At 42.1% G+C, this 15096-nt stretch overlaps 1 protein-coding gene across 1 annotated transcript; it reads right to left on the bottom strand.

The window, feature by feature from the left end:
• Positions 1-7759: 7759 nt before the first annotated feature.
• On the bottom strand, positions 7760-8203 carry LOC130966297 (uncharacterized). Its single transcript, XM_057891084.1, has one exon. It carries the CDS (start codon positions 8201-8203, stop codon positions 7760-7762), a length of 444 nt encoding a protein of 147 aa, XP_057747067.1.
• Positions 8204-15096: the final 6893 nt, after the last annotated feature.

The following is a 15096-nucleotide window of genomic DNA, read 5'->3' as shown; positions in this document are numbered from 1 at the left end:
CATGCCTTCGAGCGAAAGTGGCACGCCCAGGACATTTTAAATGGCCATGTAACCTGGCGTGCCATGCCTTCAAGCCAAAGTGGCATGCCCAAGGTCATCTTCCTTATCTCTATGCTTCTAGAAATTTGAACCAGCGTAGCACGCCCAGGGTCTGGCGTGCCACGCCCTTCTTAAAGCTTCACCCTCTTGCCGGCGTGCCATGCCTCGTCATCCAAGTGGCGCGCCTGAGTTCATTGGCTCCTCTTCTTCCTCTCTGGAAAATACTACCATCGTGCCGTGCCATGAGACTGGCGTGTCACGCCATTCATTTGCTTCATCTTCTTGTTGGCGTGCCACGCCTCATCTTCCAAGTGGCACGCCTGAGTTCACTGGCCCTTTAATTCCTCCTCTGGAAAACACTACCAGCGTGCCACGCCACGAGACTGGCGTGTCACGCCCTTCATTTGCCATGGTCCCAGAGGTTGGCGTGCGACGCTTGGATGTTCAAGTGGCACGCCAAAGTGAGATGATTGAGCTGGCGTGCCACGCCTTCGATACAAAGTGGCACGCCCAGCTTTATTTGGCCTCCTTAGGTGCTGGCATGCCATGCCTCATCACTCAAGTAGCACGCCTTAGTGGGACTTCTTGAGCTGGCGTGCCACGCCTTCGATACCATGTGGCACGCCCAGCTTTTGCATTGTCTCCTTGTTCACAGGCATGCCATGCCTTGTTGCTCAAGTGGCACGCCCATTCAATTGTGGGTCTTATAGGCTTGGCGTGCCACGCCTTGGTCCTCAGGTGGCATGCCCTAGTGAACTCTGGGGCTGGCGTGCCACGCCTTCGACACAAAGTGGCACGCCATAGTGATGGTTCTTCTAGTAACAAATTTGCGTGTCACGCCCTGCTTCTGGCGTGCCACCCCCCTTTGATGGTCTTCATTTTTTCTCTCTGGAATGTTGTACCAACGTGCCATGCCCAGCTTTTGGCGTGCCACACCAATACATCTTTGTGGCGTCTGTTCCAAGTGGCACGCCTGCTTCACACGCCCCACTTGTTTTGTTGTTTTCTTTCCCATTTTTGATGTCTTCTACACCTGAAATCTAGAACAAACTCATTTCAAAACAATGTACTATGATATTCATCAATTAAGGCATGAATTGCAATGATCAAATGAGATTATGTCCCTTTTATGGTCCTTTTTATTCAAGAAAAAAAGGTAGATGATGTAAGTCATCAGAACACCAAACTTAAGCTTTGCTTGTCCCAAGCAAATCAATGTGAGTGGTCTTTTTGGTGAATTGAGACTTGACCTTGAATGGATGTAATATAACTAGGAATTGGACTAAGTGCTCAACACATGCATGAATGCTTTGAATATCACAAAGAGCTCCTAGAACCTTAAGGGTTTTTCCATGTATGTTTCTTAGGTGTCCTTTTCATTGATTGTCACCTTGAAGTAGTAAGTGTTAACTCTTTTTTTTTCTTTTGTGCTTCTTTTCTGTTTATTGACCACGAATCTAAGTGTTTTGTCTCAAGACAACCCTTTAGTTAGGCTTTCAATCAACATTCCCAAGTCAGTTGACTTTAGGGTGCTAGGTGTTGAAACACCCCTGAGAATTTACTTGCCCAGGCCTCTTCTTGACACATCTTCACCACAAGCATCTACTAGGGTTTCTAACTCTTTTTGAGTTTTCTTTTTCAATGTTTTTCTTCCCTCCCTAGTAGTCGATGCTCAGAGCCTTGGGTCTTTGTTGCTTACTACTTCGTTCTATAGATATTCAAGGAACACCCCTCAACTTCTACTTGTCATGCCTTCTAGGACTAGTTACTTTTCATGACTCATTTTATTTTCACTTCATTCAAGGTTCTTCACTTAGTCTTTTGTTCCTTAGTTCTTTTGAATAAGCTTTCTTGGTCTTAGTCTCATTTTCTCTTGTTCTTACATACTCACAACAACTCTTATGGAGACAAACTCTACTTTATTGATGTAAATAAAGACTACAGTTATCATTGCATTTTCTTTCTTGCATATCAAAGGACTCACAAAAGACTTCAAGCAAAATAGAATGTAAACTATCCTAACATTACCAATTATTCTCAAACATAAAGTAAACAGATAAAAACTTAAACAGAATTCAGAAATTTGGGAAATGTCAACCATGGAACTCAACAACCTTATGCAGCTTCTTTAGTTCATTGGCCCCTTGCCTTTGTCCTTCTTCTTGGAGGGGGAGGAGTCATCTCCACCCTTTTTGGAAGATCCTTCCTGTGCTTTCTTGTCCTTGGGCTTCCAGAAACCCAGCCTTACCATATAATCTCTTTCATCCTCCTTATGCTTAGCTAGGATCTCCTCTTGTCTAGCACTTAATTCTTTTAACCCTTGCATGAAAGTTGGGTATCCGAGGTTGATGGCGGCCACAGCATTACACAAGTGATTCAGTTTTGCTTGTGTGTTGATATCATATTGTCTCCTTGAAATGATCCGGGCATCATAGAGATACCTGAACTCAGCAAGGTTCCTCTGCTGCCATTTATTTTGCTCCACCACTTTGTTAAGTGCACTTCGCACCTCACCCCAATCGAACTCCTCTTGCTGCTCCTTCCTTGCTTGCTCAAAACTTCCTTGGAGGTTGTGTATTTTCTCATTCACTTGGTTCCATTGCTCCCTTTGGCTACTTTGAAATTGGTTGACATCTTCCCTCAATTAATGCAGATCTCCCTCATTTGGTGCACGTCTCCTTGCAGCTGCTCCCAGTTCATTCCTTCATGAAATTGTTGGTATTGTTCGTATGGTGGTGGTTGAAGTGCCAGAAATTGTGGTTGCTCCTCTGCCTCCTCTTCCTCTCGTTGTTGTGGTTGTGGCATATGTGCATGAGCTCTATGCTCTCTAGCACTTTGAAGTGGATTGACGGCCAACACCTTGGCCATCTTCTTGGCAGTTATAGGTTTATCTTGCTTCACCAACACCTCATCAATCACCATCTCCACTCCAGCGTCATCACATAGCTCTTGTATGATGCTGAGGAATGCCAATCTTGTGCTCTCGTTAGTGCTTTTCAGTACCTTGTTGATGTTGTTGGTAATCAACTCCCCAACATTCACGTCATCTCCCTTTATTATACTGTATATAAGTACAGCCCTCTCCTTGGTCACCTCAGATGTGTTTGATGTAGGGATCAAAGATCTTCTCACCTAGCTTGGGGGCTCAAGTCTTTCCTCTTCAGCTGGTTGGGTTTTCCATCTTTGTCATTGATCCATTGCATATTTAGTATACAGATTTCATTCAGGATTTCATCAAATCCTAGGTCTGGTTGCTTCATCCTTCCTCATAACTCCGAGTAGAGTTGATCCTTTTCACCATCAGCATCCTTTCTATGTTAGAAGGACTATAGTCAATGGACTTCCCCCTCATAGCTAATATACCCATAAGTTTGCCCTGGCTGTGGCATTGCATTGGCATAAAACTCCCTTACCACTCCTTCCACTACTTTCTTTGGTGGGTTGCAGAAGAGTGCCCAGCCCCTGTTGTTGATCTCAAGGTGCTCATTCCTTCCTAGTTAGAAGCCGACCTCTGGGATGATCTCCCTCTGACTCACCTAACCATAGAATTGGTTTTGGTTGAATACTGAGAGGAATTTGTACTCATTGAAGTTTGAGCTTGAGGAACCTGAGGTTGGTTCTTTGGTCTTTCTTTTCTTTGAGGTTGAGGATCTTGGTGGTGCCATTGCATGGAGAGAGAGAGAGGGTGTTTGAGGGTTCTGAGATATTAATGGAGTGTTGCAAAGAAACACAAGCAAAATAGAGTTTTGCCCCAACACCAAACTTAGCACTTGATTGTCCCAATCAAGTAGAAAGACAGAGAGAATGAAGAACGAGAAAAGAGAAAAAGAAAAAAAATGGTCTCTTGTGAGTTTGTTTTGTGTATGGAATGGGTTTTGAAGTGTGAAAGAATGGGAAGGGTAGGGGATTTATAGGAGTGAAGGGTGTGGTTCGAATGGTAGGAAAAAAAGGGAATTCAGTGTTTTCCACTTGGGGAGTGGCGCCTAGCATGGGAAGAGGCGCCAACCCTTATCCCTCTATGCCCTCTGAATATGTTGGGTTCCAAAGTGTAAGTACACTTTGACCTCCTTGTTATCTATCAAGTGGACCCCCTTCAATCTCCTGAAAAAAAAGAAACCAAAAACCCCATCAGTAATGATAAAATGATCCTCCACATTTCTTTTCAATGCTAGTGAATGGAGTTGCAACTGATGGGTGTCCCTTGGGACACCAAACTTAATTCATTTGCATCTCAATAAATTGGGTTCATCATTGGGTTTTTTAATGTTTTCATGGGGAAGAAGTAATTCCAATCCTTTCACATTCTTTGCTTCTAATCTCCCCTTAATACATTAAAATTCTCATTCAAGCCTCTACCAATATATTAAATTCTTCTAAATTGAGTGGTATTGGGCTTGCTGATTGATTCTCGTATGGTGGTGGCCACACCAAACTTAATCTCTGGGCTTACTCCTTAAAAATTTAATTTATCCAAATGGTTGTAAACCTAGATCAAGTTGGTGAGTGGCCACACCAAACTTAGCTTTTTATCTAGTTCTTTGCCTAATCACTCATCATCATTAGTAAATGCTTTCATCCAGCTGCAATTCCAAAAATAGAAGACAAATTAACTCACAAAGCTATCTTAACTATCAAAACTAAAATTAACTTCCTAAGCTAATATTCACAATCTACTTCTAATAAAGCAATAAATCAAAAGGATATAAAGTGTTGGGTTGCCTCCCAACTAGCGCTTCTTTATCGTCACTAGCTTGATGTTCTTCCTTTTTCAGTTGAGGTGGTAGCTCGCTCTACTTTCATCTAATGAGTCCCCCAGGTAATTCTTGAGTCTATGGCCATTTGCAGTGAAGGTTCTCTGTGTTTTGTCCTTCATGAACTCCACTTGACCATATGGGTACACTTTGATGATGGTGAAGGGTCCAGACCATCTAGACTTAAGCTTCCTAGGGAAGAACCTAAGTCTAGAATTGTACAATAACACATTTTGTCCTTTAGTGAACTCCCTCCTTGCTATCTTTTGATCATGCCATCTTTTTGTGTTCTCTTTGTAGATCTTTGCATTTTCGTATGCTTGGTTCCTAAATTCTTCCAGCTCGTTGAGTTGCCTTAGCCTCTTTTCTCCAGTAGCTCGCTCATCAAAGTTTGGTAGTTTTAAAGCCCAGAAGGCTCTATGCTCCAGTTCAACTGGCAAATGGCAAGCCTTGCCAAATACCAGTTGGTATGGTGACATCCCAATGGGGGTCTTGAAGGCTGTCTTGTAAGCCCATAAAGCATCGTCTAGCTTCTTAGACCAGTCCTTCCTTGAGCTTCCAACAGTTTTTTCAAGAATTATTTTTAGCTCTCTGTTGGAAATCTCTGCTTGCCCGTTGGTTTGTGGATGATAAGAGGTTGCCACCTTGTGTTTGACTCCATATCTGTGAAGGAGTGTTTCCAGTTGTTTATTGCAGAAATGTGTCCCTCCATCACTAATGAGTGTTCTGGGAACTCCAAACCTGCTGAAAATGTTCTTTCTTAAGAAGCTCATTACAACCTTGTTGTCATTTGTGTCGGTGGCAATATCCTCCACCCACTTTGACACATAATCTACATCCACAAGTATATAACTATTTGAGTAGGAGGATGAGAAAGGCCCATGAAGTCAATCCCCCATATATTTTATAGTTCTAGCTCCATTATAAATCTCTGTGGCATTTCATTATTCTTGGGTAGATTGCCAGCCCTTTGGCATTCATCACACCTTGACACCAAGTCCTTTGCATCCTTGAAAATGCTTGGCCAGTAGAATTCACATTGGAGAACCTTGGCTGCTGTTGTTTCTCCACTAAAGTGGCCTCCATATGCAGATCCATGACATTGCCAAAGCACCTATTGTCCTTCTTCATGGGATATACACCTCCTCAAGATCCCATCAGCACACTTTTTGAACAAATATGGCTCATCCCAGATATAATGTTTGGCATCTTTGATGAGCTTTCTCCTCATGTGTTTGTTGATATTGGTTGGTAATTCCCCAATGGCCTTGAAATTGGCTATGCCAGCAAACCAAGGAGTCTCTTGTATCATCATCAATTGCTCATCCGAGAAGCTTTCATTTACTGCAAGATGGTGTGCTCCTTCTTCTTCTTGTAGGATCCTTGAGAGATGGTCAGCAAATTTGTTCTCTGCTCCACTCCTATCCTTAATTTCGATGTCAAACACTTGGAGTAGCAGGATCCATCTTATTAGCCTTGGCTTGGACTCTTGTTTGGCAAGCAAGTATTTAAGTGTTGTATGATCAGTGAATACAATTACTTTAGAACCAATGAGATATGATCTAAATTTATCAAAAGCAAAGACAATGGTAAGTAATTCCTTCTCTGTAGTGGTGTAGTTCCTTTGATTCTCATTAAGGACCTTGCTGGCATAATAAATGACATGCACCAATTTATCCTTCCTCTGTCCTAAAACAGCATCCACAGTAAAATCTGATGCATCACACATCAACTCAAAGGGTAGATCCCAACATGGTGGTGCTATGATAGGTGCAGAGGAAAGTTTGTTCTTAAGCTCCTCAAAGGCTAACATGCATTCATTATCAAAACAAAAGGCACATTAGAGACAAGTAGGTTGCTCAATGGCTTGGCAACCTTAGAGAAGTCTCTAATAAACCTCCTATAGAAACCAGCATGTCCCAAAAAGCTTCTAATTTCTTTGACATTGCAAGGTGGAGGTAACTTTTCAATCACCTCTACTTTTGCCCTGTCCACTTCTATGCCCTTCTTTGAGATTTTATGACCAAGGAGCACTCCTTCCGTAACCATAAAATGGCATTTTTCCCAGTTTAAAACAAGGTTGGTCTCTTGGCATCTCTTTAGTACCAGGGCTAAGTGATGCAAGCAATCAGAATATGTGTTACCAAATACAGAGAAGTCATCCATAAACATCTCAATAAACCTCTCAATCATGTCTGAAAATATGGAGAGCATGCACCTTTGGAATGTTACAAGTGCATTACACAGTCCAAAGGGCATCCTCCTGTAAGCAAAAACACCATATGGACAAGTAAATGAAGTTTTCTCCTGGTCCTTTAGGTCTACAACTATTTAGTTGTAACCCGAATAACTGTCAAGAAAGCAGTAGTATTCATGTCCAGCCAACCTCTCAAGCATTTGGTCCATGAATGGTGGGGGGAAGTGGTCCTTCCTGGTGGCTTCATTGAGCTTCCTGTAGTTGATGCACATGCGCCAACCAGTCACTGTTCTTGTTGGTATCAGCTCATTCTTCTCATTTGGTACAACAGTGATTCCTCCTTTCTTTGGAACTACTTGTACCAGGCTCACCCAAGGGCTGTCTGAGATGGGGGGTAGTTCACCCCAGCTTGCCACAACATCAACACTTCCTTCTGGACTACCTCATTCATGGTTAGATTCAACCTTCTTTGTTGTTGCTTTGAGGGCTTAGCACCCTCCTCAAGTAGGATCTTGTGCATGTACATTGAAGGGCTGATCCCTTTTAAGTCTGTGAGTGTCTAGCCTATAGTATCCTTGTGTTGTTTTAGCACTTGGATGAGCTCCTCTTCTTGCTCCTTACTCAAGCTTGAGTTGATGATCATTGGGTAGGTGCTGTTGTTACCTAGATAGGCATATTTCAAGCTTGGAGGTAGGGTTTTTAGCTCTAGTTTTGGTGCCTCTTCTCCATTGTTGTCTTTGTGGTTTGTCATGATTGAACTTTCCATGGTTCCTTATGGTGGTTCTTCACGTGGTGCTTGTTGCTCCAAGTCCATACTTCCTTCATATTGCTCTTCTTCAAAAACTCCTTGGACTATTTGTTCTATGGTGTCCATCATCATGCATTCTTCTATTGCTTCCTTGGGATAACTCATTGCCTTGAAGACATTGAAGACCATCTTTTCCTCATGTAATCTCAAGACTAGTTCTCCTTTTTGCACATCAATAATGGCTCCAACAGTAACTAGGAATGACCTTCCTAGGATAATTGAAGTGTTTACCTCTTCTTCCATATCCAGCACAACAAAGTCAGCTGGGAAGATGAATTCTCCCACCTTCACCAATAAATCTTCCACCACTCCATGTGGAAACTTGAATGTCCTGTTAGCTAGTTGGAGTGCCATTCTTGTTGGCTTGGCTTCCTCAATTCTCATCCTTCTCATCATGTTCAAGGACATGATATTGATGCTAGCCCCAAGTCACATAAAGCCTTTTCAATAGTGATATCCCCTATGATGCAGGGGATTTGGAAACTCCCTGGGTCCCTCATTTTTTGGGGGGGGTTTCTTTTGTATGATGGCACTACATTCCTCAGTTAGGACTACAGTCTCCTTTTTTCCCCAGTTTCTTTTTCTTGTCATGAGCTCCTTCAAGAACTTTGCGTAGAGGGGCATTTGCTCCAGTGCTTCAGCAAATGGTATGTTAGTTTGGAGCTTTTTGAAGATTTCCAAAAATTTGGAAAACTGGCTGTCCTTCCCATCCTTCCTTAGCCTTTGTGGGTATGGTTCCTTTGGCACATAAGGCTTCAAGATTGGCTTTGGTGAAGATGGGCTAGGGACCTCTTCTTTCTTCCTGTTTTCAGGCTTTTCTGTAGCTTCTTCTTCGTGGTTCTCCTGGTTTGGGGTGGCTTTTTCTATCACTTTTCCACTTCTAAGTGTGATGTCCTTGCACTCCTCTCTTGGGTTGGCCATGGTGTCGCTTGGAAATGTGTGTGTAGGCATCGGGATTTGCTTGGATAAGAACCCCACTTGTGCTTCCAACTTTGAGATTGTTGCACCTTGGTTCTTCAAATTCGACCTGTATTCTTCTTGGTTGGCATCTATCTTCTTTTCAGCTTGTGCTTGCCTTTCCAATAGGGTGGAAATGGCCTCTCTGAGCTGTGATGATAGCTGTGCTATTGCGGCCTTTACCCTTGATTTCACACGGTTGTGAGGTTGGGGTTAGTGTGTCTTGATGGTGGTGTGTTTGCTAGTTGGAAGCATATGATGTGTGAGGTGGATTGTGGTAAGGTCTGTTATTATTTGACTGATGATTGGAATTGTGATTCTGGTATTGATTGGCTTGGTATGGTTTGTTGTGATCTTGGTTGTGATTTTGTTGGTTCCCCCACCCAAAATTTGGGTGGTTCTTCCATCCTGGGTTATATGTCTTGGAGTTAGGGTCATATGGTGGTCGAGAAGGGTTATGCACATAGTTTGCTTGCTCACATTCAACTTCTGGTTCATTTTCTTCTTGGGGTGGTGATTGAGCTTGGACAACTGCAACTTGATTGTTTTCCATTTTCTTGGTTAAGGCTGCCAATTGTGCTGCAATTGCCTTGTTTTATGCCAACAGGGCATCCGTAGAATTGAGTTCCAGCACTCCCTTCTTTTGATCTCTTTCTGAAGCATAGAAGTAGTCATCCTCAATGGTCTTCTTCTTGCTGAGTGAACCCCTTGAAGAGTGGTCCACAGCCTTCTTCGATTCATAGGTTAATCCTTCATAAAAAATGTGGAGCTGCACCCACTCATTAAACATATCTGGTGGGCATTTTCTTGTTAGATCTTTGAACCTCTCACAGGCCTCATAGAGTGTTTCACCATCTAGCTGTCTGAAGGTTTGCACCTCATCTCTTTGCCTGTTGATCCTCTGTGGAGGGTAAAATCTCGCTAGAAATTTGTTCACAACATCTTCCCATGTGGTTAGGCTCTCCTTAGGGAATGATTCTAACCACTTTGTTGCCTTATCTCTGAGCGAGAAAGGGAACAGAAGTAGTTTGTAGGTGTCAGGGTGTACACCATTGGACTTTACAGTATCGCATGTCCTCAAGAATGTGTTGAGATGTTGATTTGGAACTTCTTGAGCACCTCCTCTATATGAGCAGTTATTATGGACTAGTGTGATGAGTTGAGGTTTCAACTCAAAGTTGTTGGCATAGATTGTTGGCTTGAGGATGCTGTTGCCATAGTTTCCTGGATTCGGGTTGATATAGGAGCCTAAGACTCTCCTCTCTTGCCCAACTTGATTTCCAGCTCCTTCTCCAACATCTTCGTGCACTTCGTCTTCCATGGTGGTTGTTAGATCTTCTTCTATTGGTTCTTCTCCAACTATACCCTTGCCTCTAGCCTCCCTCCTCAATCTAAGGAAGGTTCTCTCAGGTTCACTATCAAAAGAGGATGAAGTCTCTCCTTTTCTACCTGTCATACAGTCAACACACAGCAAGAAAAGAGCAAGTGAAGGAATCTCCTTAGTTAAAATTAGTGATTAGCTTGAGTGATGCAATTAATCAAACAGTTAGAAGAGTGAAAAGTATAAACAATGAATAGCTAAAGAAATCTCAGAAAGACAAGAAAGAAAAACAGAGATTAGAAAGGAATTTAAAGGTTACACTAGGAAATGAATAAGAAAACAATTAAGGAGAAGAAATAAAAATAAAAAAATGCTTAATCTAGCTCTCCAATCAGTTTAATCATTGTCAAATTCAAACCAATCCCCGGTAACGGCACCATAAAACTTGATGGGTGGATGGTGCACGAAATTGTGATCATCAATGGCGCTATCAACATGGTACGCTCAATTGCAATCTCAACTCTTTATCACAACTTCGCACAACTAACCAGCAAGTGCACTGGGTCGTCCAAGTAATAAACCTTATGCGAGTAAGGGTTGATCCCACGGAGATTGTTGGTATGAAGCAAGCTATGGTCATCTTATAAATCTCAGTCAGGCAGATTCAAATGGTTATGGAGGATTAATGATTAAAGCATAAAATAAAGATAGAGATACTTATGTAATTCATTGGTGAGAACTTCAGATAAGCGCATAGAGATGCTTTGTCCCTTCCGTCTCTCTGCTTTCCTACTGTCTTCATCCAACCCTTCTTCCTCCTTTCCATGGCAAGTTGTATGTTGGGCATCACCGTTGTCAATGGCTACAGTCCCGTCCTCTCAGTGAAAATGTTCAACACGCTCTGTCACAGCACGGCTAATCATCTGTCGGTTCTCAATCAGGTTGGAATAGAATCCAGTGATTCTTTTGCATCTGTCACTAACGCCCAGCCTTCAGGAGTTTGAAGCTCGTTACAGTCATTCAATCCTTGAATCCTACTCAGAATACCACAGATAAGGTTTAGACCTTCCGGATTCTCTTGAATGCCGCCATCAATTCTAGCTTATTCCATGAAGATTCTGATTAAGGGATCCAAGAGATAAGCACTCAATCTAAGGTAGAACGGAGGTGGTTGTCAGGCACACGTTCATAGGTGAGAATGATGATGAGTGTCACGGATCATCACATTCATCAAGTTGAGGACCAAGTGATATCTTAGAACAAGAATAAGCTGAATTGAATAGAAGAACAATAGTAATTGCATTGATACTCGAGGTACAGCAGAGCTCCACACCTTAATCTATGGTGTGTAGAAACTCCACCGTTGAAAATACATAAGAACAAGGTCTAGGCATGGCCGAGAGGCCAGCCCCCAATGATCTAAGAACTAGACGTCCAAAGATGATCCTAAGATCTAAAGTGATCAAAAGATTATAATACAATAGCAAAAGGTTCTATTTGTAGAGAACTAGTAGCTTAGGGTTTACAAAGATGAGTAAATGACATAAAAATTCACTTTCGAGCCCACTTGGTGTGTGCTTGGGCTGAGCATTGAAGCTTTCATGTGTAGAGACTTTTCTTGGAGTTAAACGCCAGCTTTTGTGCCAGTTTGGGCGTTTAACTCCCATTCTTGTGCCAGTTCCAGCGTTTAACGCCGGGCAGTCTTGAGCTGATTTGGAATACTAGTTTGGGCCATCAAATCTTGGACAAAGTATGAACTATTATACATTGCTGGAAAGCCCAGGATGTCTACTTTCCAACACAATTGAGAGCGTGCCAATTGGGTTTCTGTAGCTCCAGAAAATCTACTTCGAGTGCAGGGAGGTCAGAATCCAACAGCATCTGCAGTCCTTTTCAGCCTCTGAATCAGATTTTTGCTCAGGTCCCTCAATTTCAGCCAGAAAATACCTGAAATCACAGAAAAACACACAAACTCATAGTAAAGTCCAGAAAAGTGAATTTTAACTAAAAACTAATAAAAATATAATAAAAACTCACTAAAACATACTAAAAACAATTGTTGCTTGTCCCCAAGCAACTGAAAATCAAATAAGATAAAAAGAAGAGAGTATGCAATGCATTCCAAAAACATCTATGAAGATCAGTATTAATTAGATGAGCGGGGCTTTTAGCTTTTTGCCTCTGAATAGTTTTGGCATCTCACTCTATCCTTTGAAATTCAGAATGATTGGCTTCTATAGGAACTAAGAATCCAGATAGTGTTATTGATTCTCCTAGTTAAGTATGATGATTCTTGAACACAGCTACTTTATGAGTCTTGGCCGTGGCCCAAAGCACTCTGACTTCCAGTATTACCACCGGATACATACATGCCATACACACATAACTGGGTGAACCTTTTCAGATTGTGACTCAGCTTTGCTAGAGTCCCCAATTAGAGGTGTCCAGGGTTCTTAAGCACACTCTTTTTGCCTTGGATCACGACTTTATTATATTTTTTCTTTTTTCTTTTTCCTTTTTTTTTGTTTTTTCGTTTTTTTTCTTTTTTTTGTATTCACTACTTTTTCTTGCTTCAAGAATCATTTTTATGATTTTTCAGATCCTCAGTAACATGTCTCCTTCTTTCATCATTCTTTCAAGAGCCAACATTCATGAACAACAAATTCAAAAGACATATGAACTGTTCAAGCATACATTCAGAAGTAAAAAATATTGCCACCACATCAAAATAATTAATCTGTTATAAAATTCAAAATTCATGCAATTCTTCTCTTTTTCAATTAAGAACATTTTTCATTTAAGAAAGGTGATGGATTCATAGGACATTTATAACTTTAAGGCATAGACACTAAGACACCAATGATCATAAGACACAAACATAAATAAAACATAAAGCATAATTTTTGAAAAACAGAAAAATAAAGAACAAGGAGATTAAAGAACGGGTCCACCTTAGTGATGGCGGCTTGTTCTTCCTCTTGAAGATCTTATGGAGTGCTTGAGCTCCTCAATGTCTCTTCCTTGCCTTTGTTGCTCATCTCTCATAATTCTTTGATCTTTTCTAATTTCATGGAGGAGAATGGAATGTTCTTGGTGCTCCACCCTTAGTTGTCCCATGTTGGAACTCAATTCTCCTAGGGAGGTGTTGATTTGCTCCCAATAGTTTTGTGGAGGAAAGTGCATCCCTTGAGGCATCTCAGGGATTTCATGATGAGTGGGATCTCTTGTTTGCTTCATCCTCTTCTTAGTGATGAGCTTGTCCTCATCAATGAGGATGTCTCCCTCTATGTTAACTCTAACTGAATAACAGAGGTGACAAATGAGATGAGGGAAGGCTAACCTTGCCAAGGTAGAGGACTTGTCCTCCACCTTATAAAGTTCTTGGACTATAACCTCATGAACTTCTACTTCCTCTCCAATCATGATGCTATGAATCATGATAGCTTGGTCTATAGTAACTTCGGACCGGTTGCTAGTGGGAATGATTGAGCGTTGGATAAACTCCAACCATCCCCTAGCCACGGCCTTGAGGTCATGCCTTCTCAGTTGAATCGGCTTCCCTCTTGAATCTCTCTTTCATTGAGCGCCCTCTTCACAAATGTCTATGAGGACTTGGTCCAACCTTTGATCAAAGTTGACCCTTCTAGTGTAAGGGTGTTCATCTCCTTGCATCATGGGCAAGTTGAATGCCAACCTTACATTTTCCGGACTAAAATCTAAGTATTTCCCCCGAACCATTGTAAGCCAATTCTTTGGGTCCGGGTTCACACTTTGATCATGGTTCTTGGTGATCCATGCATTGGCATAGAACTCTTGAGCCATTAAGATTCCGACTTGTTGAATAGGGTTGGTAAGAACTTCCCAACCTCTTCTTTAAATCTCATGTCGGATCTCAGGATATTCACTCTTTTTGAGTTTGAAAGGGACCTCAGAGATCACCTTCTTCATGGCCACAACTTCATAGAAGTGGTCTTGATGCACCCTTGAGATGAATCTCTCCATCTCCCATGACTCGGAGGAGGAAGATTTTGCCTTCCCTTTCCTCTTTCTAGAGGTTTCTCCGGCCTTAAGTGCCATAAATGGTTATGGAAAAACAAAAAGCAATGCTTTTACCACACCAAACTTAGAAGGTTTGCTCGTCCTCGAGCAAAAGAAGAAAGAAGAGAGTAGAAGAAGAAGAAAATAGAGGAGATGGAGGGGGCTTTGTGTTTCGGCCAAGGGAGAGAAGTAGTGTGTATGATGTGTGAAAATGAGGGGGTGAAGATGGGTTTATATAGGGGTGGGGAGAGGGGTAGGGTTCGGTCATGTATGGGTGGGTTTGGGAGGGAAAGTGGTTTGAATTTGAATGGTGAGGTAGGTGGGGTTTTATGAAGGATGGATGTGAGTGGTGAAGAGAATGGTGTGATTTGATAGGTGAAGGGTTTTTGGGGAAGAGGTGTTGAGGTGATTGGTGAATGGGTGAAGAAGAGAGAGAGTGGTGGGGTAGGTGGGGATCCTGTGGGGTCCACAGATCCTGAGGTGTCAAGGATAATTCATCCCGGCACCAAGTGGCGAGCAAAAATGCTCCTTCTGCCAATCCTGGCATTAGACGCCGGGCTGGTGTCCATTTCTGGCGTTTAACGCCAGCTTCTTGCCCATTCCTGGCGTTAAACGCCAGTCTGGTGCCCCTTTCTGGTGTTAAACGCCCAGAATGGTGCTAGACTGGGCATTAAACGCCCATTTGCTGCCCTTACTGGCGTTTAAACGCCAGTAAGTTTTTCCTCCAGGGTGTGCTATTTTTCTTTCTGTTTTTTATTCTATTTTTGCTTTTTCAATTGATTTTGTGACTTCCCATGATCATCAACCTACAAAAAAAGATAAAATAACAAAGAAAAATAGATAAATATAACATTTGGTTGCCTCCCAACAAGCGCTTCTTTAATGTCAGTAGCTTAACAGTGGGCTCTCGTGGAGCCTCACAGATGTTCAGAGCAATGTTGGAACCTCCCAACACCAAACTTAGAGTTTGAATGTGGGGGTTCAA

The sequence above is a fragment of the Arachis stenosperma genome, chromosome 3 (genome assembly GCF_014773155.1).
Source record: "Arachis stenosperma cultivar V10309 chromosome 3, arast.V10309.gnm1.PFL2, whole genome shotgun sequence".
NCBI lineage: Eukaryota > Viridiplantae > Streptophyta > Magnoliopsida > Fabales > Fabaceae > Arachis > Arachis stenosperma.
The sequence above is the reverse complement of the archived record's forward strand: the minus strand, read 5'-3'. Positions and strand labels throughout refer to the sequence as shown.

What these genes read in the sequence shown, in the direction of transcription:
- LOC130966297 (XM_057891084.1), bottom strand. Translation starts at nt 8,203, where the DNA reads ATGTCCTTGAACATGATGAGAAGGATGAGAATTGAGGAAGCCAAGCCA.